This window comes from Elephantulus edwardii, unplaced genomic scaffold (genome assembly GCF_000299155.1).
Source record: "Elephantulus edwardii isolate Elephantulus edwardi_28Jun2011 unplaced genomic scaffold, EleEdw1.0 scaffold00164, whole genome shotgun sequence".
In the NCBI taxonomy this organism is placed as follows: domain Eukaryota; kingdom Metazoa; phylum Chordata; class Mammalia; order Macroscelidea; family Macroscelididae; genus Elephantulus; species Elephantulus edwardii.
In genome coordinates this window covers 7,467,677-7,493,100 of record NW_006399914.1, presented here as the reverse complement: position 1 = coordinate 7,493,100, position 25,424 = coordinate 7,467,677, and the positions used below count along the sequence as shown (strand labels likewise).

The 25,424-nt window shown below is 40.1% G+C and overlaps 1 protein-coding gene across 4 annotated transcripts in view; it reads left to right on the top strand.

Annotated features, from left to right (window-relative positions):
* Nucleotides 1-5,561: 5,561 nt before the first annotated feature.
* Nucleotides 5,562-25,424, top strand: part of DMXL2 (Dmx-like 2) — a 179,006-nt gene continuing 159,143 nt past the window's right edge. For 3 of the 4 annotated variants that reach the window (XM_006895319.1, XM_006895318.1, XM_006895317.1), the window contains exon 1: nt 5,562-5,864. In XM_006895319.1, coding sequence (XP_006895381.1) covers nt 5,778-5,864 — 87 coding nt within the window. In that variant the 5' untranslated portion in view covers nt 5,562-5,777. The remainder of the gene's footprint in view (nt 5,865-25,424) is intronic. The other variant, XM_006895316.1, reaches the window with a different exon arrangement.

Genomic DNA, 25,424 nt, shown 5'->3' with positions numbered 1-25,424 from the left:
GTTCCTATTAAAATTTGTGGACATGAGAAATTATTTCCGTTGTATTAGCATTTTAGTGAATTAGTTTTGTTAATGGTGCAGAACTGCTGAAAGTACTATTTTTTCCTTTTAAAAAGAAAGCCATTTCCAGATTAGAATAAAGAGTTTGAAATTTATTTTTAGATTCATACAGAAGGTTGAATGGAAAGAGAGAAATGAAATTGTGGATAGCCAAAAGATGGTCTAGGTATCCTGGTCATTTCAGGCTGGGAAGAATTGTGGGGTCAGATTGGACAGCAAATGACTTCTGTGTAAATCCAGGAGTTTTAACTAGTCAGTCCAAACTTGAGACGTCTCTAAGTAGTCACTGAGTGGTTCGTGAGAAAAAAGTGGAACAAGAAAAGCATGCTTCAGATTTTTGTTGATTCTAAAAGGAAGAAGGAAGAGACTAAAATTTCTCAAGTATGTGGATGAGTCAAAAACTTCATGAAATGCTGTAAAGCTAGAGCTAATTGTGAAAAGGTCGAAATAATCTGAAATTAGCAATGCTCTAGGAAACTCAACTATGTTGTGTTATTTTATGAAGATCTTTTGATTTAGTTTCTAATATAGTGAAGGTAGGAAGACTAAGAGACTCATTTATAAACCAACTAAAGCAATGATTTTTCAGGCCTTGACACAGTATTTCTTCAAGCTTTAAACTTGAAGACTAAAACCTTTGTACCAATTAAAAAGTGTGTAATTCATTGTGAATAACTTCTGTGGCTCATTAAACAAGACATTCTGATTTCCATCTTGGCCTAGCTCTTGGATCATTTGCTCTCATGGAGGTAGCTAGAAATCATTTCTTGAGGACACTTACGCAGTTGTGTGGAAAGGACCACATGCGTACTGAGGAACTCAGGCCTCCTGCCAATAACTATTAGTACCGACTTGCCAATCATACTAGTGTACCATCTTGAAAGTAGATTCTTCACTGAGTCAAGCACTTCTTTTTTCATTACATATCTAATATTCTCTGAAACACTAGTTCCTATTATTACATATTATTTTTTTCTCCTGTTTCTTAAAGTACACTGATATTTAGTAAATTATTTGCCTTTACTCAAGGCATGAACAGAATTTTTCAAATGTCCTGTTTTAGCATGTGTTTTGTTCTAGTTTTTAACAGACATATTTGTCAGCATGTAATAAAGTATTTTTGTGAAGGAATTTATTTCATTTTATTGTACAGGTATACCTAAAAGGTATTGCCTGTTCAGATCTAGTCCACTGCAATAAAGCAAATATCACAGTAAACAAATCAAACATTTCCCCTCTCAGTGCATATAAATGTTACATGTATGCAGTAGCATAATGAAAAGTTCCAACGTACTGAGAATTGTTATTGTTGTACATTCCATTGAGTCAGAATTGATCCAGGGCTAAGCCTCCAGCAGGTTTTCAGAGGTAGTAAACGGCACAAGTGGAGATTTGGTGGATGTTTCGAGCATTTGGTGGATGTGAACCATGTGTCTTTGGGTTAACAGGACAGCTCCTTACACATCAGGCCACCAGAACTTCCAAAATGTGACACAGCGATACAAAGTGAGCACTTGCTTTTAGAAAATTGGTAACTATAGACGTGATGCAAGATTGGGATGAATCTTCAATCTATAAAAAAAAAAAAACAAATCCCAAAACATTATTTCTGAAGTGAAATAAGTAAAGCATGAGAAAATAAAGTATGTAAGTATTAACTGCTAATTTTCAGGTTTTACTGATATATGGTATGTCTACATGTACTGTGTAAGGACTCTCAAATTTATCTGATACTGTGGCATGCCTTTTTAAGAGCGTTTATTTTATGGTGGTTTGGGTGAAAGTTTATAGAGAAAATGAGATTTCCCAGTCAATGATTTATATGAATTTTGACACTGATGGCCATCCTTACAATAGCACAACACTCTTCCCACTCCCTCCCTGTGTTCCTCATTTTCATTTGTCCTTCTTTCTTGCTCCTTTCTGTTTTTTTAAGCTTTGTTTTTGTTTTTGGGGAAATGCTGCCTTTTGATCTTGCATGATCTTGCATGATTGATCATTTTTTTAAAATTATTTATCATTCTAAGAAGTGTGTTCCCTCCTGGGATTACTTTTTACTTTCTAGACTTGTCTATCATTTGGCTGAAGGTTGATCCACAGAAGTATGTCTGTCATATTTTCAATGTTGCTAGTAAATTTCTTAATATTTATGTGCCTTAATGCCTCTTACTAAAACGATGGTGTTACATACTACTGTGTTGGCTTCAATTTATAGTGACTCTGTGTACAATGACAGAATGAAATAGAATGGTCCTATGCCATCCTCAGAACCACTGCAGAGCTTGCATTCACTGTTGTATTCAGTAGGTCAATCCATTCTTCCAGGGACCGGCAACACCTTGTAATGCCCAACGTATGTGAAACAAGGTTTCCCCTCCACCCTTGGTTTTAAGGAACATTCTGTCTGTACTTATTCCAAGACAGATTTGTTTGGTTTGGGACAGTTCATATTACACACACACACACACACACACATATATACAAGCACACACATACATAACATCACAATTCAAAGACATTTGTCCTTCTTTGGTCTTTCTTATTCATCTGCAATGGTCAAAGTATATATTTAAATATGCAGCACTTATATTTTCCTTGAGCCCAGTATACTCCACATAATATTTACATGAATGTATAGTTCTTTTTACAAAACCAGTATAATATAAAACACAAATAAATACAAGTAAGAATTTGAAAGATTACTCCCCTACCAATGTTTCTTGAAAAATTGTGTGATCTTACTCACATTCAAATTTTAGGTCAGCAAATAAATACATTAATGAAAGAAAATCTGATCAATATGTCCATTAGAGTTAAAAAGATTTTATTGGACATAAAAAATACTCAACAACCAGAAACCTTTCTCTGAAGAGAGGTGCTCCTTGTTTTACAATTTTGATCAGCTTACAAATGTAAACTTTTGGGGAATGTTCAAAGGGAAATTTAAAATCATTAGTTGCTGTTCATTTATTCTGAAAGAGGTGGCTTATTAAAGTTGCATATTGCATTCTGTAGGGTTGTTTTTAGGTGCCATTGAGCTGACTACCACCCGGCAACGCTAGGAACAACCAATCTATAGGGCAGTTATGTCATACCCAATTATTTAAATTTTCCTCAAAAGTGTCTTTATCTTGAGTTTTTAGTTTCTGTGAAGGGTTAAGAGTTAAGCTTAAATAGGCATAGAAAAGGATGTAGGGTACTTTCTTTAAAAAGTTCTATGATTAAAGCACAAGGCACTGGGGAACAGAGAAACTAAGATGTTGATCTTGACTTGAAATATTGGACAATGAGTAAAGATGATTGAAGAAGAATCAATACTTTGGATCGTGGTGTTAGCGAAGAGTACAAAATATCCCCGATACTGTCAAAAGAACAAACACATTTTTCTTGGAGGAAGTGTAACCAAGATGCTCCTTAGAGGCAAATATGGTGAAAAGAGGGGATTAATGGAATTCCACACAGAGTCGAGTGTGAACAAAGGCAAGAAAGCATAAAGAATATGATATGTTGCTCAGTGAATATGATATGATAGCTCAGTGGGCCTGGGGCCTTTTGGGGTGAGAGAAAACAGGAACAATAGGCTAAAGCAAGACCTTGCAGGTTTGCCTGTCAAACTAAGTTTAGACTGCAACCTATAGGGAGTTGAGAGTTACTGCAGAATTTTAAGTACAGGTATTTTCCCTTAAACATATTTCTCCGGTTGCAGTGCGGGTGGATGGGTTGGAGAGCACAGCATAAGTTAAACCAGTTAGGAGGTTATTAGGGTAATTAAATGAGAAATGATGACGTCTGGAATGAAGGCAAATGGTAGTGGAAATGATTAGGGGGTGTTAATTAGGAACCTCAGAAAGGGACGCTTATATAAGGGAGCTGAGTAGAAATCAACATCGTACCAGCGGGTTGGATGTTATGTTTAGGAGAGAGACTGAAAGAGTGAGCCAAAAGTTGCTCTGAGAGTTTCCTGTTTGCCTGCCACCAGATGAAAAAGGGAAATGTGTTAGAGGGAATTATCTTTGACCCTTCTTCTTTCCACTGAGCAGATTACCAATTTCTGCCAAGTCCTGGCTTCCAATCTTCCTCACCTTACTAATTATCCTTTCCAGTGCTGCCTAAGTCATCTTCCTAAAGCAGCTCTAATTAGATAAAGTTCAGCTGAGAACAATTTCATTGACACCTCCCGTACTTCTTAGATATCCATATTTCTTCTTCGTGACAATTCCCCGCCCCCCCCACCCCTCGGTATATCTTCCGTCACGAACATAAAATTTCTCTTTATTTCTATACCAGATGCTGTCATTTTCACACTAGTAAGCCTCAGCTTTTGCTAGTTTCTATTGGAATACATCTTTCCCCTCCCATCTCAGTGCGCCTAAATTCTACCCAGTGTTTTGTGTCAGTATCTCCATGCTTTACCTGTTTCCTTGATCGAAATAATTCATCTTTAGTGGTTCATAGAACTTTGTATCTCAATCATGACACTTTTGGCGGCTTGCCTGATTTTACAGATACTTGTGTCTCGGTATTACTTTACTCTTTTCCCTAGTGACTTAAAGACACAATATGGGCTTAAAAATTGTTTGGTGAATTAACCTGGAGCAGGGATCTATCTGATCCTTGCCCCAAAGACTCAAAGTTTAGCAGACTGTCTGGAAAATCAGGCGATTCTGCGAATCCATGACATCACCCACGGTGGGGGGCGGGGAAGGAAGAGTCTGGAGGAGCCAACCGTCTCTAGGGGGCCTTTTCTGCGTCTAGAACAATCGTGACAAAAGATGGGAGCAAAATAATTTGCTGTCAAGGGAGAACAGCTTCTCTAAACAGTTGTAAGATGCCTGTACTGTTTGTGTAAAATAAAATTTAAAAAAAACCCTTATACACCGTACTTTTAAAAGATCTAAGGGTTCTAAGATTTCTAGAGGAGGAATTTCCCAGTGACGGGTGTCCTTCTCCTGAGGTCAACTGCACTGACCATTACACAGTGCACTAGGGAATGGATAAAACACGGAGGTGAGTGGGTGGAGAGGATAGTGGCGTGTCCCAGGCGTTGGACTGCGTCGTGGCCCCGAGTGGCCTCCGCCGCCTCTGTGCTCCCCGCTCGCCTCTGTCCTTTTCCTCGGGCTCCTCTTCCCCCAGTGGCCTCAGCCCTGGAAGGTCTAAGGGAACTCCCGCACGTCTGCGCACGCACTCCGGGACAGAGGACCCGCAAAGTGCGCGCATCTGCCTTGGAAACCACTGTGTGCGCACGCGCAAACGCAGGGGCGGGGGAGGCGGGGAGAAGGAGCGAGCGCGGATCTTGGCAGAGGAGGAGGGGTTTATCCTCCCACTTGACTGTCGCTCTCGGGGCTGGGCGCGCGCGCGTCGCCCGTGTGCCTCAGGCGGAGCGTCCCTTCCAGCACGCGCCTGGCTCGCGCGCTCTCCAGGCCCTCCCCCGCCTCTCACGCACCCTTGCCCTCCTCCCGCATTTGTGCGCCGGTGCAGCAGGCAGTGGGAGCATCCGGGCATTTCCGCAGTCGAGCGGCGATCCGGGCGGTGGCAGCGGTCGAGGAGCTCCCATGGCAGGGCGGAGGCGCGGGGGAGGCGAGAGTGGGGAGAGGCGTTAAGCCGGAGCCGCCGCGGGGTGGGTCCCCAGGGAGGCGGAGGGGGAAGCGGCTCTCGCGACTGGAGAAGGGCCGGGAGCCGGGCTCATCTCTACTCTCGCTCCAGCCCGAGCTCTGGAGATGCATCTGCATCAGGTCCTCACCGGGGCTGTCAACCCTGGAGACAATTGCTACTCCGTGGGCAGCGTCGGGGATGTCCCCTTCACGGTGAGCGGCGGCGGGGATCCCGAAGGGGAGAGACGGGGTCAGGCGCGGGGGACTGGACCCCGCCCCGTGCCCACATCTGTGGGAGGGGGTGCTGCAAGGGGGTTGGTGGGCCGCTTGCGCCCCTTTTGCCTGTGTTTGTGGCTCCTGGGAGGGGGAGACAGGGAAATAACTCTCCTGTCAGGTGGAAAGGATTAGGAATCCACCACTCCGTCTACTCCAGTAAATGGCCTCTAGAAGTACATGGGCACTAAAAGGTTCCTCTCCTAGGGAGGGCCCAGGGTCCACGATGAGGAAGGTTGTTGCAGCTGCGGAACCCCAGAGCGCCCGTTTCGCACCTGCTCTCCAAGTGGCGGGGATCCGACTTAAGTCTTCCCCTTGGAGCGTGGAGGCGATGCTGTGCCAGGTCGATGAGGAGCTGTTAAATTCGGTGGCTTTAAACCTGACCTTCTGTGTCTCTTGAAATTCCGAATCTTTATTTCCAGCAAGAAACTAGAGCACTGTTTAGCGTAGCAGTGACCTGGAGAGGTATTTATAACGAGATTGTAGTTTGATGACCCTTCTAGGTAATATTTTAGCCTGTTTGCAAGATAGACTCCCCCCTCCCCCCAAGGCAATAGCATTTTTTATCGCAATGTTTTTCTCATCAGTGGGAGTAATGTGTGTGTAAATAACGTTTTGAAACCTTAAAAATCTACATGAAATAGACATGCTTTCAACCATGTTGTACGGATCAGACCTTTTCAAGAATGGGATGTTTGCTACCATAGCTAAATGGAACCAAACATTTGAGCTGCTTTTACCCATTGATACACTGCTAGGTTTAACATGAGTTCCTTTTTGCAGTAAATGTATAAATGGGCCTCCTTGCAAGTAACTGAAGGCAATAAGCTCTCAGTTAAGTACACATTGTTATTGTTAACTATTCAGTTTTATTAAATTGGAAGTAACATAATGGTATGCACCTTAGATAAAGTGAAATGCTTTGATCTGGTGTCTGCTTTCCAATAGCATTTTTTTTAAACTGCAGAAATGAAAATGCTCTAGCAAAACTGCAGAATCATGTAGCACAGTGCATTCTGGAACAGGGTATTTGGTCTAATGTTTTGTCATGCATTAAAAATATTCCCACAAGATTGCCTTATGACCATTTAATCTTTTACATGTAAACAAGTAGGCTTTATTCCAGGTTGGAATGAATCCTTTTAAAAAATAGAATCTACCAGATATGTATTGTTACACCAATCACTATCCAGAGAGTTACCTTGTGTTTTGTTTACATGTGACTTAAGTGATCCATTTAGAGTAGAGCTTGGACTTCAAAGAAGTCCACCATTGTTGGGGAATAGGGAGAAGAAATTTTGCTGTTCCTCAGTTTCATAGGTGGTAAGGAAGTTCCGTAGGTTTATAGGAACACATTTTCTCCATAAAAAACAAGTAGTACTAGAACCTTGGATAATTTCCTGCTAACGTGGTGGTTATTTCTTGGGAGAAGGACGTCAGAAAGGTGAAAGGGCAGTGAAAGAAAGACCATCAACAAGATCGATTGACACAGTCACTACAGCAATGGGCTCAAAGTGCGTAAAGATTGTGAAGATGGCATCGCATGGGACAGGGTTCAGATCTCTTGTTCAGAGGGTCACCTGAGTTGTACTTGACTCAGTGGCACCTGGCAACAACAACAGTCATGATGGTGGTTGACTGCTTCCATATAAGGTAGAGCAGTGTCTCACTGCGGACCTGGTTTACACAGCTAAACGGATTCGGATGCAGTCTGGGAAAGCTGGCGTAAGGATTGTTAGTGCTGTTGTGGTTGTGCCATGGGCTACCCATGACTAATTCCTTGGCACCATTTTCGAATCTTTTTTCCACTCCTTTAATTCAACCTATCACTAAGTCTAGCTGAATCTCTGCAGTGCCCGTCAGATTTTCTCCTTCCCATGTCCTTAGCTTCTACTTTATTACAGAATCTTATTTGTATTATTTAAATATAAAATTTTCCAAATGGTTTTCCTGGCATTTCTCTGTGATCACTTCTGTTCATTTTCCACACAGCTTCTAGGATAATTTTCTTCTTTTACCGGTTTTAACTATATTACTTTTAACTCATATATATGTGTAGTTCTTTCTAGTAGCAATCTCAAGAAATGTAAACTTGTCAGACCTTCCCCTGCCATCTTTAATTGTGTATTTCATTATAAACGCCCCTCTTCTTCTTGGCCTATGCTATAACACACCAATCCTGCTGTAGCCTGCATTTTCCCTTTAATAAGAAAACCTTTTTTACCTACTCAGTTACAACTCAAAGTAGACTTTGTTTGGGATGCCTTTCTGTGACACTTACTATTTTGGCACTTTGACATAGATAGATTCATTTTGCATATTTTCTCGTTTGAAACTTAGTTTTGAATGCATGGGTTTGGTTATTTTTTGCCTGGCACTATAAATAACCTTTTGGGCTGTATAACAAGCCAGATTTCCTTTAAAAAAAGAGAAGCAAGATGTTTTTAAACACCTAGAATCAACTAACAAGAATTTTGAATGATCTGTTTGTGTAGTGCTTTATAAGAAATAAAGCTATTATTTTACACAGATCATAGCATTTGGTCTTTATAGTATTAGAAAAACAAAACAAACTGAAAATTTGCATCAGATGATTAGAGAGGGATCCAGCCAGGACTGGAATTGAGGTCTGCCTGTGTGGTGCGCTTTCCCTTGTAGTATGTTTCCTTCCTAGTAGAGAGCTTGCTTTGCTGAGGAAAGAGATGAGAGGGAAGGCCTCTGTAAAATAGCCAGTATAGGAGTCTTACAAGGAGATAGTGCTTCTTAGCCAATGTTATGTTTCTTGATCACCTGGGAAGTTTTTTCAAAATAAGAGAATTTATTTGTTGCAGAGTCTAAAATAGAATATTTTCAAAGTATAGAGTGCTCAAGAAGGCTTTTGAAAGGTTCATGATGGAATAATTGAAATACTGTGTTATGAGTGGGGGATGATATGATAGTCTGGACAGTGACTGCCTGCCTGGTGATGACCAGATAATCCAGCCTGGTGGTGAGGTGCTGAAGTTTGTAGTAGACCGTTGAAGTAATGTTGCCTTGTTTTTGTGATAACATGAAAGCTATGGTGGTGTTCATTTGTTTGTGTTTTGACAGTTAACACTTTAAAAAGAATTGTGATTTTGTAAATGTTATATATACCATATTTTAAAACATCCCATTTTGATCATCCTTTTTCTTCAACATAAGACCTAAGAATAAATTTTTTTCTGCAAGAACCCAGGCTCTCAGCATTCCAGGGAGATGATCTTCTATCATATATGTGCTTTATTGAAATTGTGTTTTGCTTTTTCTAGCTATGTTGATACAAGAAGTATATGTTTTGAGGCCTTATGAAATAAATATTGTAAATTTATCATTTTTATTGCTGTTTATTTTCTTGAAAAATAGCCTTTAGATTTTTATTTTTCACTTCTCTGAAAAACTAAAGAAATGATAGGTGATTATTAAGGTAGTTTAGTATTTTTTTTTACTGTTTAGCCTTAAAAAGTACAGATACTTTTCAGGTGTGTATGGGCAGCTGATGTTATCCCAATGTAACAAAATTGGGTTGATCAAAGTTTGATACACTAATCAAGGTTTATAGCAATTAATGTCATTTCTGTTGTTGTTACCGGCCAACATGTTAACTAACACTTGCAGTGACTCTGTGAACAGTGGCTCTGAACCTTGCTCTATCCTAAGCCAAACTCCGAGAGCTTGAATATACTCATTCGCCTCCTCTCATTGCCATCAAGTTGATACCAACTCATATCAGGTCCTCTGGTAGGTGCTGGATTTCCGAGACCAACTTGCTTGGGAAGCTGCTGGTGGATCAGAGAGGAAAGTCTTTTGGGTTAGCAGGGCAACTCACTGTGGACTACACCACCAGAAGTCCCTTGTATATACTGGCAGAAGCTAAAAATGGTGGGAATGATTATAATATTAAGGCAGATAGCAGAAATTGCATCCAGTTTGGAAGATAAGAGGTTGTACAGAGGACTGGCATTTGGAAAGAGAGGTGTTATTGCTTGTCCCAGTGTTAGAATAACCCAAAGAAAAGAATGATGTGATGCATTGCATATGTTATTGAGTCACTGACTGGTTTGGTGTTCAATGGTTAAATACTTTGGTGTTAACCAAAACAATTACAATTTGCACCCACACACCTGCTACTTAAAGTAGGCCAAAAAAGACATGGAGATCTGCTTCTCTAATGAATATTGTTATTATGTACTGTCAAGTAGAAACCAGGTCATAGGTGACCTTCTGGGGGGTGTTCAGAGGAAGTAGATCTCACAGGAGGAGATTACCCATCTTTCCCCTGTGGAGCAGTTGGTGTGTGTTCTAGTTGTGGGTGTGCCTTTGGGTTGGCAGTGCAACTCCTTACCACTAAGCCCCTGGAGCTCCCTCCTATAAAGATTTCAGCCTAGGAAACCCTGTGATAAAGTTTTACTCTGCCCTAATAGGGTCGTTATAAATCCGACTTGAGTCCAAGTTAAACAATCTATAAAAGTTTAAAAATGTTTCTTAAATCTCAAGAGTTGGTATGAAGTAGCAGATGCTCTTAGAATATTGAAACATAATTTGGAAACATTACTTTCTAAGGAAAACATATTTGGTATTCAAGTATTTCAGAGAGATTTGGAGGCCTTGTAGATAGGGAATTTTGCTTTCAACCCAAAGGCAAATCCACTCCCTACTTTGAGAGAGAGAGATGAACATTGTCCTTCTGAGCAGTTTATAGCTTTGAAAAACCAGCTGGAGGTCAGCTATGAGTTGGTTCCGACTTGACAGCGATGAGTATTTGTTGAGTTTGAATATTTCTTTACTATAGTTGATTCTTTCCCCCCTTTCAAATATCAAATCTGATAATGAATGAATGGAACATATGAAAACCAGAAGATAATATTATTGGACCTTTCCCCCCCTGGGGGGGGAAACTTTGGTGTAGTATTATGAAGAGATGCATAATGCAGTAGTTGAGTGCTTGCTTAGCTGCTAACTTGAAAGGAAGGGAAGGGAATAGTTTGAACCTCCCAGTCTTTCTACAGGAGAAAGATGTGGAGGTCTGCTGCTCTGAAGATTACAGCCTTGGAAATCCTAGGGGGGCAGTTCTCCTCTATCCTGTAGAATCAAAATGAGTCAAAATAAGCTAAGTTGGCGTTTTCCCATAGTTTTACATTTCATTCCTGTAATGATGACATCACCAAACTTTGAAAACGATAAGTATGTTTATACCTGGTGGTGTGGTGCATTATGTGTGGGACTGCTAACTGAAAGAGTTGAACCCCTCTCAGAGAGAAAGATGGACAGTGTCCCCCTGAAATGATTTACAGCCTTGTAAATCTGATGGAGAGTTGATGTGAGTTGGAAGTGACCGGAGGACAATGGGTTTTACTTACGTACTTACAAAAGTTTGTTGAAACTATGAATGTGATAGGCTTTGTGGGGACTCAAAAACAAAATAAGACAAAACTAAAACCCCCAAGAGCATAGCCCTGGCTTTAGAGGGTTTATATTAGAGAACTACAAGAACCTGCTAGTCTAATTGAGAACCAGAGCAGGCTAATTGTTTGGTATCTAAGTGATGGTGGCAGATTCCTGTGGGGATTCCAGAGTATGAGATCCTTTTTAAGCTAGGGGAGTATGGGAATTGGTCAGAAAATGTTTCTACATTGACTAGTTATCAGGCGAGTATATGAACTCATAAGCCTAGTGATAATCTCTTCCAAGAGTAAAGGAAAGACAAAAGTCAAGGATGTAGAATGAACTTACTTCTCAAGAGACATTGACCTGTCAGTTCAGCAGACTGCATCTTCCTGGTCTAGTAAGGTTATATATTTCAAAGTTTGTTGACTTAATGTTTGTTCTCAGCCTGTGCATGAGTATGAAATTATATAATATTGTTCTTATGTCCTTGTGTAGAGTGTTAATTAGCATTCCTGCTCTGGTAAGAAGACTCCTAGCAGCCATTGGGGCGTTTTCTGGTGTCTCTCATACAGCGGTGGAGTTGGAACTGACTCATAGTTGAGCCTCCTCAGCGGTTGTAAATCGCATGAGAGGAGCTTGCACATCTCTTCCCCGTGGAGCTGCTGCTGGCCTTGCGGTTGGCAGCACAACTCCATACTGACTATGCCACCTGAACTCCCTATGGAGAAACTGGGAGAGGTCTAATAATGCTACCTCCAAATATGGGAGGTCTGGGTCAACTGCATAATCTTGGTTAAATCACTGAAACTATTTTTACATTTTTCATTTGCAGGCTAAAGCTCTTAGATTAGGTACTCTAATCAATTTAGACCTTGAATGAGCACTATGGAGTCTTCTCTGAAGATTTTTGGACATAAAATAGGGAGAAAAAAAAGAAACAGAGTGGTTGTTATGAAGTGATTGGTCTGGAATCTGTGTTACCTTCATCTCTTATATTTTGGATGTGGAGCTAGGAGAGGCTGTTCTTGGAAAGGAGTGTCATGCTTGGAAAGATGAAGGGTCAGCAGAGGAGAGGAAGATGCTTAATGAGCTGGATTAACACGGTGACTTCAGTAGTGGTCTCTAGTGTGTCAGACGGTGAGGAAGGCACAAGATAGGGCAGGGTTCAGGTTGGCTTTTTATAGAGGCTCTAGGAGTCATGCTTGACTCAAGGGCACATAACAAAAACAACAGTTGGTACTTTGAAGAATGTTGGTTAAACTACACAGTCAAGGAGCCTCACATTCTTCTGGCCCAGAGCACAAGCCATTTGGAACATTTTTGAAGTAATGGGTATGGACCTTCTTTGCACTGAGAAGGGCATTGTTGTTGTTATGTGCCATCAAGTTGCCTATAACTCATAGTGATCTTATATGTGTTGTACATTAGCTCTGAACCCTGCCCTATTCTGAGCCAATCTCTGTCTCCAATAGACCTAATCCCATTTCTTCACTCCCTGAGTCAATCCATCTCGTCTTTGGTCTTCCTCTCCTGTTCTGTCCCTCCACCCTTCTAAGCATGGACCTTTCTGACCATGTGCCCAAACTATATGAGATGAAGCTTAAAACTCATTGCCTCTAGGGGGAAGTTTGGTTTCAGTCTCTCTAGGACAGACCTGTTTGTTCTCCTGGCAGTGCACAGTATGTTCATCACTCTTCTCCAGTACCACAACTCACAGGGACCGATCTTTCTTCTGTCATCCTTATTTATTATCTAGCGCTCTGGTGCATGCCAAATAATTGCAAAGACTATGGCCTGTATTATGCACTCCATAAGTCTCCAGACTCAGATTGGCATTGTTGCTCTTCAGTACTCTAGAGAGATCTCAGACAGCAGACTTTCCCAGTGCAATTTGTCTTTTGATTTCCTGACTGATGGTGCCAAGAGTTTGGTTGTGGAACCAAGCAAGCTGAAGTTGTTAACAATCTCAGTCTCCTTTCCATCTGTAATGAAGCTGTCACTTGGCCCAGCAGTGAGAATCTTTGTTTTCTTGATGTTGAGATTCAGTATATATTGAAAACTACAGTCCTTGACCTTCTGCAGCACAAATGTCAAGTCCTCCTTAGTTTCAACAAGCAAGGTAGTCATCTGCATAATTTAAGTTGTTGATGAGTCTTCCTCCAATGCTGATGCCACATTCCTCCTCACAAAGTCCAGCCTCCATAATAATCTGTCCTGCACATATATTGAAAAGGTTCTGAGTTAGGATGCATCCCCGACGCACGCCTTTCCTGATCCTGAATCATGCAGTGTTTCCCTGCTCTGTTCTGACTGCTACTTTTGGGTCCAAGTATAGGTTTTATGTGAGCACAATCAAGTGTTCTGGGATTCCCATTCTTCTCAAGGTTAGTCACAATTTGTTGTGATCCACACAGTCAGATGGCTTTGCATAGTCCATGAAACAGATAGCTCTTCCTCAGATACTCTCTGTTTTCGGCCAAGATCCATCTCACGTTGGCTACGATGTACCCTTTGTGCCATAGCCTCTTCTACACCCAGCTTGAATATCTGGTAGTTCTCTGCTGATGTATTGTTCCAGTCATTTTTTTTTTTAATAATCTTTAGCAGGATCTTGATTGCATGTGACATTAGTGGTATTGTTTGATAATTTCCACTCTCTGTTAGGTCACCATTTTTGGGAATGAGAATAAATCTTTTTCTGGTCAGTTGGTAACAGTAAATGTATCCTCAGGAACAACAGCTGGCAGATTGTAGTTGCATGAGATCAGCACAGATTTTCCCTAGTTTCCTTGCGCTATCAAGGTTTTTTTCCTCTCTCTGCAAGTTTTGTCTTTTAAGAAGCAAATGGTTAAAAAAAAAAAAAAAGAAGCAAATGGTTAAGAGTTATAGCCTACCCTTTGTCTACACCACCAAATAACTTGACTCTTTTACTTTTATTCTTAGGATTTTCTGTACATAAAAGATGATTTGATAAATTATGATCATGTGATTTTAACATTGTTGTTGGTAGGTGCCATTGGGTAGACTATGACTCATAACTACCCTGTGAAGAAGATATTGAAACCTTACCCTATCCTGCGCTGTCCTAGACTCCTCTACCTTTCCCAGCATGATACCTTTTCCAAGGACAGGTGCCTCTTGAAATATAGATCTTGGGTAATTTTTAGAGCAAGTCAGAATCTCAATATTTAATAATTGAATAGGGCCCAGGATGTGGGGTAACAACTGTGATGGCATAGTGGAAAATTAAACCATGCCTGACTAGTTTAATTTCTTTCCATGTTAGAAAGCCAAACAATATTTAGAAAGGGATAATAAGGGAATAGCTGCAGTTCAGATTTGGTGAGATTTTTTTTCAGCTTGTGGATCACTTTGAAGAACAAGTTTATAAGCCAAATATTTTAATAGAGTACCAGCAGTCAGGAAATCAGGAGACATATTGTGGTAGTGGGAGTCTGCAGTTAGGGACCTCTCTAAATTATTGAGAAGTAATGCTGTCATTTTGAGGACTAAGGTGCCTCTGATTCAGGCCATGATCTTTCTGGTCACCTGCTGTGCATCTGAGAGCCAAACAAAGAATCAGGATGACAGAAGAAGAGTTGATGCCTTTGAGCTGTAATGCTAGAGAAGAGCATTGAACCTCCAGGGACAGCCAAAAGAACAAATAGGTCTTGGAGAGGGTGCAGCTGGGGTGCCTGTTGGGGGCAAAGATGATGAGTCTTTGCCTCACATACTTTGGGCATGTTGCTAGGAAGGGCTATTCCTTGGAAAGGAAGATGATGCTTGGAAGGGTAGAGGGATGAGAAGGAGAGGAAGACCCTTGACCAAGTGGATTAACACAGTGACTGCTATGATGGGCTCTGATGTATAAGGAAGTGTGAAGATGGCACAGGATAGAACAGGGTTCATATCTGTTGTTTATACGGTTGCTATTAGTTGTTCTTGACTCGACAGCCCTTAACAGCAATGGTCTTATACTGAGTTTGTAGAATCCTTTATATTGTATTTTTACTCGCAACCTTAATACATTCTGAAACAAGAACTCTTCCTGAAGGCATAGATGCTATGTGTATATTTCTTCCTTTTAGACATAGCTCTTGTAATGCTAACATTTGTTATGCAAACATAAAACTCATTGCCTATGCTTTTATATTAACAAACTTTCTCATTTCATGGTGGCTGAAGCCTCCTTTCGCAGTGATCTTTCTCCCAAATCCAAAATACTAAGTCAGCTGTCTTAAATCCTTAGGATAGAGAAGTTTAGGTGCCTGCAGACACTGTTCATAGTAGTTTGGTGGCATGATTTAGTGGCCACCTTAGATAACCATTAGAGATATTTAGTTCTCTAAACTATCTTCACATCATTTAAAAGTAGATTCTCTTTGAGAGTAGTAATAGTTAATTCATATTAAATCATTAGTAATGTTTTCTCTCTCTGATTTTAAAAGAAATCGAGACCAGAAGGGCAATTTGCAAGTAAGTACAGAGAGATGCAAAGAACACAAAAGGATTTTGGTTGGCCTCACTTCAGAAGGACTTGTGGCCCATGTGGTAGTCTAAGCACATAATGTTAAATGTTGTCTAAGGGGTGATGACTTTGGTTTTTTTATGTGCTAGCAGCTTCTTGAGATCTAATCTCAACTGACTATCCTGACTATTTACACGTAGGAGAACCCAAGGAGGAGTTTTCGGATTATTAACGTGTTCTTATAGCACCTGCATCATTCCTTTAATGTGGATTGATAGTCCTTTTCCCCCTTAAAGTCCTTGTATTCCATGTATGCGCTACTAGGGACTCTTGTGGAGAGTTTATATGGGTAGGGGTGATCTCATATCCCCACAAGCTCCCCTCCTCTTGGGACATTTCCTTTAGGGTCTGGAGACAGTTTTGTCATGTGTGGGAGAAGGGGACAGGGTTGAGGTGGCATGCAGTTGGTCACTAGTTGTCTTTTTCAAAGGACTGGTCCCTCTTGACAACATACCCAATGTATGTGAGATAAAGTTTCACCATCCTTGCCTCTAAGGAGCACCGTTGTGTCAGGGATGCATCTTATCTTCATACCTTTTCATTCTATATGCAGAATAGACAATTAGGGAAGCTGGACTTTAATGAGGAGGAATGTGGCATCGAAATTGGAGGAAGACTCATCAACAATCTGCTTTATGCAGTTGACACAGCCTTGCCTGCTGAAACTGAGCAGGACCTGACACATTTGAGCAGAAGGTCAAGGACTGTAGTCTGTGGTAATGGATTGAAGCTCAACATCACTGCTGGGCCAATTGACAATTTCATCATAGATGATTGAAATTGTTAACAATTTCAACTTGCTTCGTTCCACAGTCAACAGTTTTGGCTCTAGCAGTAAAGAAATCAAAAGACAAACTCTTTTGGGAAAGTCCACTGTCAGATACCTTTCCTAGAGTATTGAAGACCAACGATGTCACTCTGGAGACAGGTGAGCCTGATCCAAGCCATGGTCTTCACAATTACTTGCCATACATCAGAGAGCTGGACAATGACTAAAGATGATAGAAGGAGGATCAATGCCTTTTCATTGTGATGCTGGAGAAGAGTCTTGAACATACCATGGACTGTGAAGAAAACAAATACTGTCTGTCTTGGAGAGGGTGAAACCAAGTCTCTCCTTTGAGGCCAGGATTTTGAAGCTCCGTCTCCCATACTTTGGGCACGTGGCCAGGAGAGGCAGGTTCTTGGAGAAGGACATCATGCTTAGAAGGGTGGAGGGACAGTACAGGAGAGGAAGACCCCAGATGAGATGGATTGATACAGTAACTGAGACAGTGGGGATTGGTGTGTTGGAATTAGTGAGACTGGCTCAGGACAGGGCAAGATTCAGAGCTGCTGTACATAGGGTTTTTGTGGCTCGCAGGCAACTAAATGACACATAACAAGAACAACAACAGTTAGTCTCTATGCTATTTACCTCTTGTCTCTCCACTTTTAGTTTATTCTCAGCATAGTAGCCAGAATGATGCTATTAAAGCAGAAATGAAGAGTATTAACAATAACATTCTTATAGTTAACACAGTCCCTACTTTCATAAAGCTAATTTAAAATACTTGTTGATATAGGTCAGTGGCTTTAGACCATGTTTTGAAGCATCAGTTTCATAGGATGAGGTCAAGAACTCCTAAAATGCAATCTAGATGTGAAGTTTTGCCATTCTGGTTTAATCCCGCAGTGTATAGTAACGTATCCAGAAAAATAGATTATATGCTCTTTAGGCGGTTATCACATGGTTTTCTTCCTGATGCTTTTGTTTGAAATGTTGTAACAAGTTATTATATTTTTAGGTTCATCTTTCACCTCTAACATGTGATTAAAAATGTTTCTAGCCTTTGCTTTTGAAAATTCGTCAGTGATCTCATCATAATTAAGCTGCCAAAAAATATCTGCTTACAAGATAATAAGAATAATGAGTGTGTCTTAGATCATTTTTTGTACCCTGAGGTTTTGAGTTTCTTTGGGATGAAAAGAAGAATTCTCTTTGTGATCATTAAAGCAAGGAATATTGTAAAGCAGTGTCAACATTGGGAAGAATGCCTTGTGTTTCTACTTTGGAATGATATTTGTCAAAACCAAAAGAAACCTCTTGTCATCAAGTCTATTCTGATTCAATTGAATCCTTAGAGTACTAAGTAGAACTGCTCCGTAGGGTTCCCAAGGCTGCCAGTCTGTGTGGAAGCAAATCGCCAGAGCACTAGGTGCCTGTGGATTCCAGCTGCCGGCTTTTAGGTAGTAGTTGAACATTTAAGCATACACGTATACAAGTAAAAATTATCTCCCTTAAATCTGGACACTTTCATTCTTCTGTGAGAATGAAATTGTCTCACATTTGTCATCTCATAAACCTGTACTAATTTCTTAGTCATTGAACTCTGCTCTGTCTTGTGCCATTCGCACTGTCTCTGACACTCCCATCCTGATAACCACAGTCACCGAATCAATCCACCTCATAGAGGGCCTTCTCCTCCTGCATTGTCCCTCCACCCTCCCAAGCATGATGTCCTTCTCCAAGGACAGGTCTCTTCCTAGAACATGTCCAAAGTATGTTAGACAGAGCCTCAGAATCCTTGCCTCCAAAGAGCCACCCGGTTTAACCCTTTCCAGGATGAATCTATTTGTTTTCCTAGCAGTCCATGGTACTCTCAATACTCTTCTCCAGTACCACAGCTCAAAGGCATCAATTCTCCTTCTGTCCTCCTTGGTCATTGTTCAACTCTCTGATGCATAACAAGTGATTGCGAAGACCATGGCCTGTGTCAGACGCACCTTAGTCTCCAGAGAGACACCATTGCTCTTCAGTACTTTGGAGAGGTCCCTAACAGCAGACTTTCCCATGGCAATGCACCTTTTAATTTCCTGGCTACTGGTGCCAAGAGTGTTGACTGTGGAGCCAAACAAACTAAAGCTGTGAACAATCTCAGTCTCTTCACCATCCATTCTGATGCTTCCAATTGGCCCAGTGCTTTTTAAAAATTGTATTTATTTTTTCAATTTTATTAATTTTAATGAACATTTACAGGGATTTTGGATTTCCATTCGTTCATTGTTGCCCTTTTCTCCCTGCCCATCCCTCCCTCCCCCCATTTCACTCCTCTCTGAAAAGCAAAAGAAAAATCCCTCTTTGGTATACAATCCCCTGCACCTCTCCCATCACCCTGAGTACACTCCACTATGCAACCTTATTTCTGAACTCTTGTGATAACCATAATACCCTATCGTCTATCGCTTTTAAATTATTCTCTCATCTGTTTCAATACAGTATACATAATTTATCCAGTTTTTCTCAGTCTTACCCCAGTCCTGTTCTACAACAGTGGCACCATGCAGTATTTGTCCTTTTGTGATTGAGGTATTTCACTCAGCATAATGTCTCCCAGAGTCACCCATTTTGAATAATATTGCATGAGTTCCTTGTTTTTCAATGCAGCATAGTATTCCATTGTATGAGTATACCACAGCTTCTCTGTTTGTTGATGGACACCTGGGTTGTTTCCAACTCCTTGCTATTGTGAACAAAGCTGCGATAAACATGGGTGTGCATATATCTGCTTGGATGTTGGTTATGGTCTCTTTAGGGTATATTTCCAGTAGTGGAATTGCTGGATCAAACGGTACCTCTATTTGCAACTTTTTGAGAAAGGACCACACCACTTTCCACAGTGGTTGAACCATTTTGCACTTCCACCAACAGTGAATAAGGGTTCTAGTTTCTCTACAACCTCGCCAGCATTTGTTGCTTGCTGTTCTGTTAAATTTTGTTCTTCTGACTGGGTTGAGATGATATCTGATAGTTGTTTTGATTTGCATCTCTCTTAGAGCCAGGGATTTTGAACATTTCTTCATGTGCTTGTTGGCCACCCGAATGTCTTCTTTGGTGAAGTGTCTGTTCCTGTGCCCATTTTTCAATTGGATTATATACTTTTATCTTGTTGTGGTGCTCAAGTATTTTATAAATTCTAGATCTAAGTCCCTTATCTTACATGTCATTCCCAAATACTTTTTCCCAGTCTGTAGCTTCCCTTTTTACCCTGTTGGAGAAGTTTTTGGATGTGCATAGGGATTTGATTCTTAGAAGGTCCCATTCATGTATTTTATGTTCTCCTGCTTGTAGATCTTTCAGGATACTTGGAAGACTGTTTATGTTGTGGATTAGGACTACTAGAGTTCTTCCAAGATTTTCTTTAATGACGTTTACAGTCCTTGGTTTTAGTCCTAGATCCATGATCTGCCTTTAGTTGGTTTTTGTATATGGAGTGAGGTGTGGATCTTGCTTGAGTCTTCTGCAGATATTTTTCCAGTTTTGCCAACACCATTTGTTAAAAAGGGTGCCGTTTCCCCACCTAACTGATTTCATCTCCTTGTCAAAAATCAGTTGACCATAGGTAGATGGGCTGATTTCCGGGTCCTCAATTCTATTCCATTGATCTATGTGTCTGTCATTGTACCAGTACCATGCTGCCTTAACCACCATGGCAGTGTAGTAGGGTTTGAAATCAGGGAGTGAGATGCCTCCTACATTATTTCTATTTTTAAGGAGTGCTTTCCTTTTTTGGGGCTTCTTTCCATTCTATATGAAACTGGAGATTATCTTTTCCATCTCGTTGAAGAAAGGGATTGATATTTTTATTGGAATTGCGTTGAACATGTAAATTGCCTTTGGTAGTATTGCCATTTTCACAATATTGAGTCTTCTTATCCATGAGCAAGGGATATTCTTCCACTTCTTCAGGTCTCTCTTTGTTTCTTGTAGTAATATTTTGTAATTTTCTTTGAATAGATCCTTTGTGTTTGTGGTTAGATTTACTCCCAAGTATTTAATCTTTTGATTTGCTATTGTGAAAGGTATTGTTTTTCTTAGTTCAGGCTCTGTTTTGTATGTTGATCTTGTATCCTGCTACTTTGCTAAATTGGTCGACTATGTCCAATAGTTTTCTTGCTGAGTCTTTAGGGTTTTCTAGGTATACTATCATATCATCTGCGTAGAGAGACAGTTTTACCTCCTCTTTGCCAGTTTGGATACCTCTTACTTCCTTCTGTTGCCTTATTGCTATCACTAAGACTTCCAAAACAATATTGAATAAGAGAAGTGACAGTGGGCATCCTTGCCTAGTTCCTGTTCTTAAAGGGAATGCCTTTAATGTCTCTCTATTGAGAACAATATTGGCTCTCAGGTTTGCATAAATATTTTTTACTGTGTTGAAGAAATTCCCTTCTAATCCTATTTTGTTCAGTGTTTTAATCAGGAAAGGGTGTTGGATTTTGTCAAAGGCCTTTTCTGCATCATTTGATAGGATCATGTGGTTCACATTTTTACTTTTTATTGTGATTTGTGTGAAAGTTTAAAATCACATCTCTTTTCATTCAGTTAATACTGAGCATTTTGTTTCATAACATTAAGTATAACGGATTAATGTAATTAATTTATTACAATGTCTGATAAGTACCTTAGTGTGTATTGCCTTTCTCTTCACCCAATTTATGGGTTTATTAAGTTTTACTTCCTTCTCTTTCCTTTTTTATCCCTAGGAATCATTATTCATTGATGCTTTTGAAAGACTTTAATACATAACAAATTGGTGATTAATCTGAAAAATACATAGTTAGCAGTATTATATTTTAAGAGTTTGAGTTATAATGTTTGAACAATCAACTGAGTCGGTCCCAAGATTGAACATTGAGAATCTTAACAAAAATATAACTGCCCCATTTGGTGGTAAACAGAACTCAGCTCCAGAAGCAATATTCTGTTTAGAAAGTAAAATGAAGAATATAGACAGATAAAAGTTCAAGCATGACTGTGCTAATTTTATCCTGGGGGAAAAAGTTATATAGGTATAATCAGAAGCCTAATTTGGCATTAAAAACAAAAAGCAGAAATCATAGTTTAGTTTTTGTTTCAATATTTTCTACCAACTGCATTATAAAAGAAGTTTTAATTTAAACTGTTGCAAACTCATAAAAAAGCATAATAATTAACTTCTGTCACTCATTAGAATTTCATGACTATGATTTTGCCTTTATCTTTTATTCAAGTAACATTTGAGTGCCTCAGATATTCCAGACACTGCATGCCCTTCAAGGCTAACTAATTATGAAATGCACCAGGTGTCGTGGTAATACAAAGTACAAAGAGGATACAGTAAAAATGAGGAAAACACTTAAATGATATGGATTAACACAATAGACTCAACATGGCATCAGACTATCAAAGAGCCTAGAGATGGTACAGGACTGAACAGTGTTTCATTCTGTTACACATAAGGTTGCTATCGTAGTTTTCTAGTGCTACTGTTGATATTATGAGTGAATGACTTTAACAAATTTATTTTCTCACAGTTTGTTGTTATGTGCCATCCTATCAGTACTGACTCATAGCTGACTGTCCAGTGGGTTTTCAGAGGGTGTAAATCACACAGGAGGAGGTTTCCCATCTTTCTAACATGGAGTGGTTGGTGGATTTGAACTGCTTGATTGAGTTGGCAATGCAACATCCAAATTCAGGGTCATATGTGTGCCTTCCCCTGTGTCAGTACCTGGTTGAGTTACTCCCTCTCCTTTGCCGACCCTCCACCCTACCCAACATCATGTCCTTCTCCAAGGAATAGCACCTCCTAGCAACATGTCCAAAGTATGTGATGTGAAGCTTCATCATTCTTGCCTCCAAAGAGCACTCCAGCTGCACTATCTCCAAGACTTATCTGTTTGTTCTCTTGGCTGTCTATGGGGTGTTCAGTGCTCTTCTCCAACACCACAACTCAAAAGTGTCAATTCTTTTTCTGTCATCTTTATTCATTGTCCTGGTTTCGCATTCATAGCTAGTAATCAGAAAGACTATGTCCTGAATCAGATGCACCTTAGTCCTCAAACTGACATCACTACTCCTCAATAATTTGGAGTTTCCTAACTGCAGATTTTCTTAGTGCAGTGCTTCTCCTTATTTCCTGATCGCTTGTACCAAGGGTATTAATTATGGATCCAAGCAAGGTGAAGCTATTGACAATTTCAGTCTTCTCTCCATCCATCATGACGTGCCTATTGGTCCAGTGGTAAGAATCTTCATTTTCCTGACATTGATATGCAATCCATACAGAAGACTACATTCCCTGATCTTCTGCAACACATGCAACAAGCCTCTTACTTTCAGCAAGCAAGGTTGTGTCGTCTGCATAACGCAGATTATTGATGAGTCTTCTTCTAATCCTGATGAGACAGCCCCCCCACCCTTAGAGTCTAGCTTCTTGGATAATTTGCTGAGCATATAGATTGAATAGGTATTGAGAGAAAATACAACCCTGACAAACTCCAAACCATGCAGTGCTCCCCTGTTCTGTTCATAAAACAGCCTCCTGATTCAGGTATAGGTTCTGTATAAGCACAATGAAGTGCTCTGGGATTCCCATTCTTCCCAAGTCAGCCACAATTTGTCATGATCCACACAGTCAAATGCCTTTGCATAGTCAGTAAAGCACAGATAGACATTCTTCTGTTATTCCTTACTTTCAGCCGAGATCCATGTGACATCAATGATATGCCTGGTGCCATGGCCTCTTCTAAATCCTGCTTCTGATAATTCCTATACTCCAGCTGTTTTTGAATGATCTTTACCAGTATTTTGCTTATGTGATATTCATGATATTGTTAGATAATTTCCACATTCAGTAGGATAACCTTTCTTGGGAATGGGAATAAATATGGACCACTTTCAATCCGTTGGCCAGACAACTGTTCTCCAAATTTCCTGGCATAGACTGGTGAGTGCATCCAAGCCTGCATCTGTTAATTGAAACAAGTCAATTGGTATCCCATCTATTCCTGGGGCCTTACTTTTTGCTAATGCCTTCAGTACATCTATTTCCTCTTTCATTACCATTGGCTCCTGTTCATGTGGCACTTAAGAAATTTTTCAGCGTCAGTCAATTCTTTCTGGTACAGTGACTTTGTATTTCCTCCTCCTCCTTTTGATGCTTTCTGGGTCATATACTGCCCATAGCATCTTTCAAATATTGTGACATGAGGCTTAAATTTGTTTTTCAGTTACTTCAGCTTGAGAAATGCAGAGCGATTTCTTTCCTTTTTATTCTCCAATTCACGCTCTCTGCACTTTCCATTATAATACTTTGCTTTATCCTCCCGAGCTGCCCTTTGAAATCATCTCTTCAGCTCTTTCACTTCAAAATGACTACTTGTACCTAGTGTATTGATTGTGGATCCAAGTAAGATGAAGTCATTGACAGTTTCTATCTTTTCTCCAGTGATGTTTCCTTGACATTAAGATGCAGTCTATCTTGAAGGCTCTATACTTCGATCTTCTGTAGTAAGCACTTAAAATCTTACTTTAAATAAGCAAGACTTAGTCATGTGCATAATGAAGGTTATTGATTAATTTTTCTCTAATCCTGATGCCACTTTCTTCTTTACAGAGTCAAACTTCAAATAATTTGCTCAGCATGCAGACTGAATAGGTATTGTTAAAGGAAACAATCCTGATGCACACATTTCTTAATTTAAAACCCTTTCCCTCTTCTCAAAACATCCTCTCTGTTAAATGTATGTTTTGCAGGAGCACAATTCTGGTACACCCATTCTTCTCAGTTTTAGCCATTAATTGTTATTATGCACACAGTCAAATACCTTTGAATAGTCAAAAAAAGCACAAATAAGCAGTCTTCTGATATTCTTTACTTTCAGCCGGGATTTATCTGACTTTAGTTATCCCATATGCCACAGTCTCTTCTAAACACCACTTGAATTTTTGTCAGTTCTCTGTGTTCTGTTCTAGCCATTTTGAGTGACCATCAGTAGTAATTTGCTTGCATGTAATATCAATGATGCTGTTCAATAGTTTTCCACATTCTGATAGATTACCTTTCTAGAGAATGAGAACAAATGTGGATCTCTTCCAGTTAGAGAATTAAGGCATGTTGCTTTCCACCCTTAAGGATGGTCCTTTTATAACCATTTGATTTATCAGAGCATGAGGAATCACTTAAATAGCTCTCACATTATTTTATTATATACTTTTATTTTTGGATAAAAGTCAATCCTTGAAAATTGCTATGAGCCAAACTGACTCAGTGACATCTAACAGGAGCATTATATATTTTCTACTTAGTGAATTTTAACTTGTAATTTTTTAGTTCTTTTTCTGTTTTATATGAGAGAGCATTGGTGGCCCAATGGTCAAGAGCTGTGCTGCCAACTCAGAAAGCACACAGTTCAAATTTACAAGCTGCTCCATGGGAGAAAAATGAGAAGTCTCCAAGCTGCACTGCAATCTCCTAGTAACACAGTTTGAGGCCACCAGCTGTTCCATGGGAGAAGGATGGGCAGTCTCCTCCTCCGTGATTAACTGCCTCTGAAAACCCACTGGAGGGGTTAGCTATGGGTCCACAGGACACATCATCTCCATTTGGAACACATTACCACTAAACTTAGGAGATTCTGGTCACAGCATAAGAAACTATTAGCAGCTGATGAATCTGGAATCACAGAAACCAAGGAATCTTTAGATATAAACTATCACATCGTGGGCTAGACAATGGGAGATAGATGTTGAAGGGAGTGGG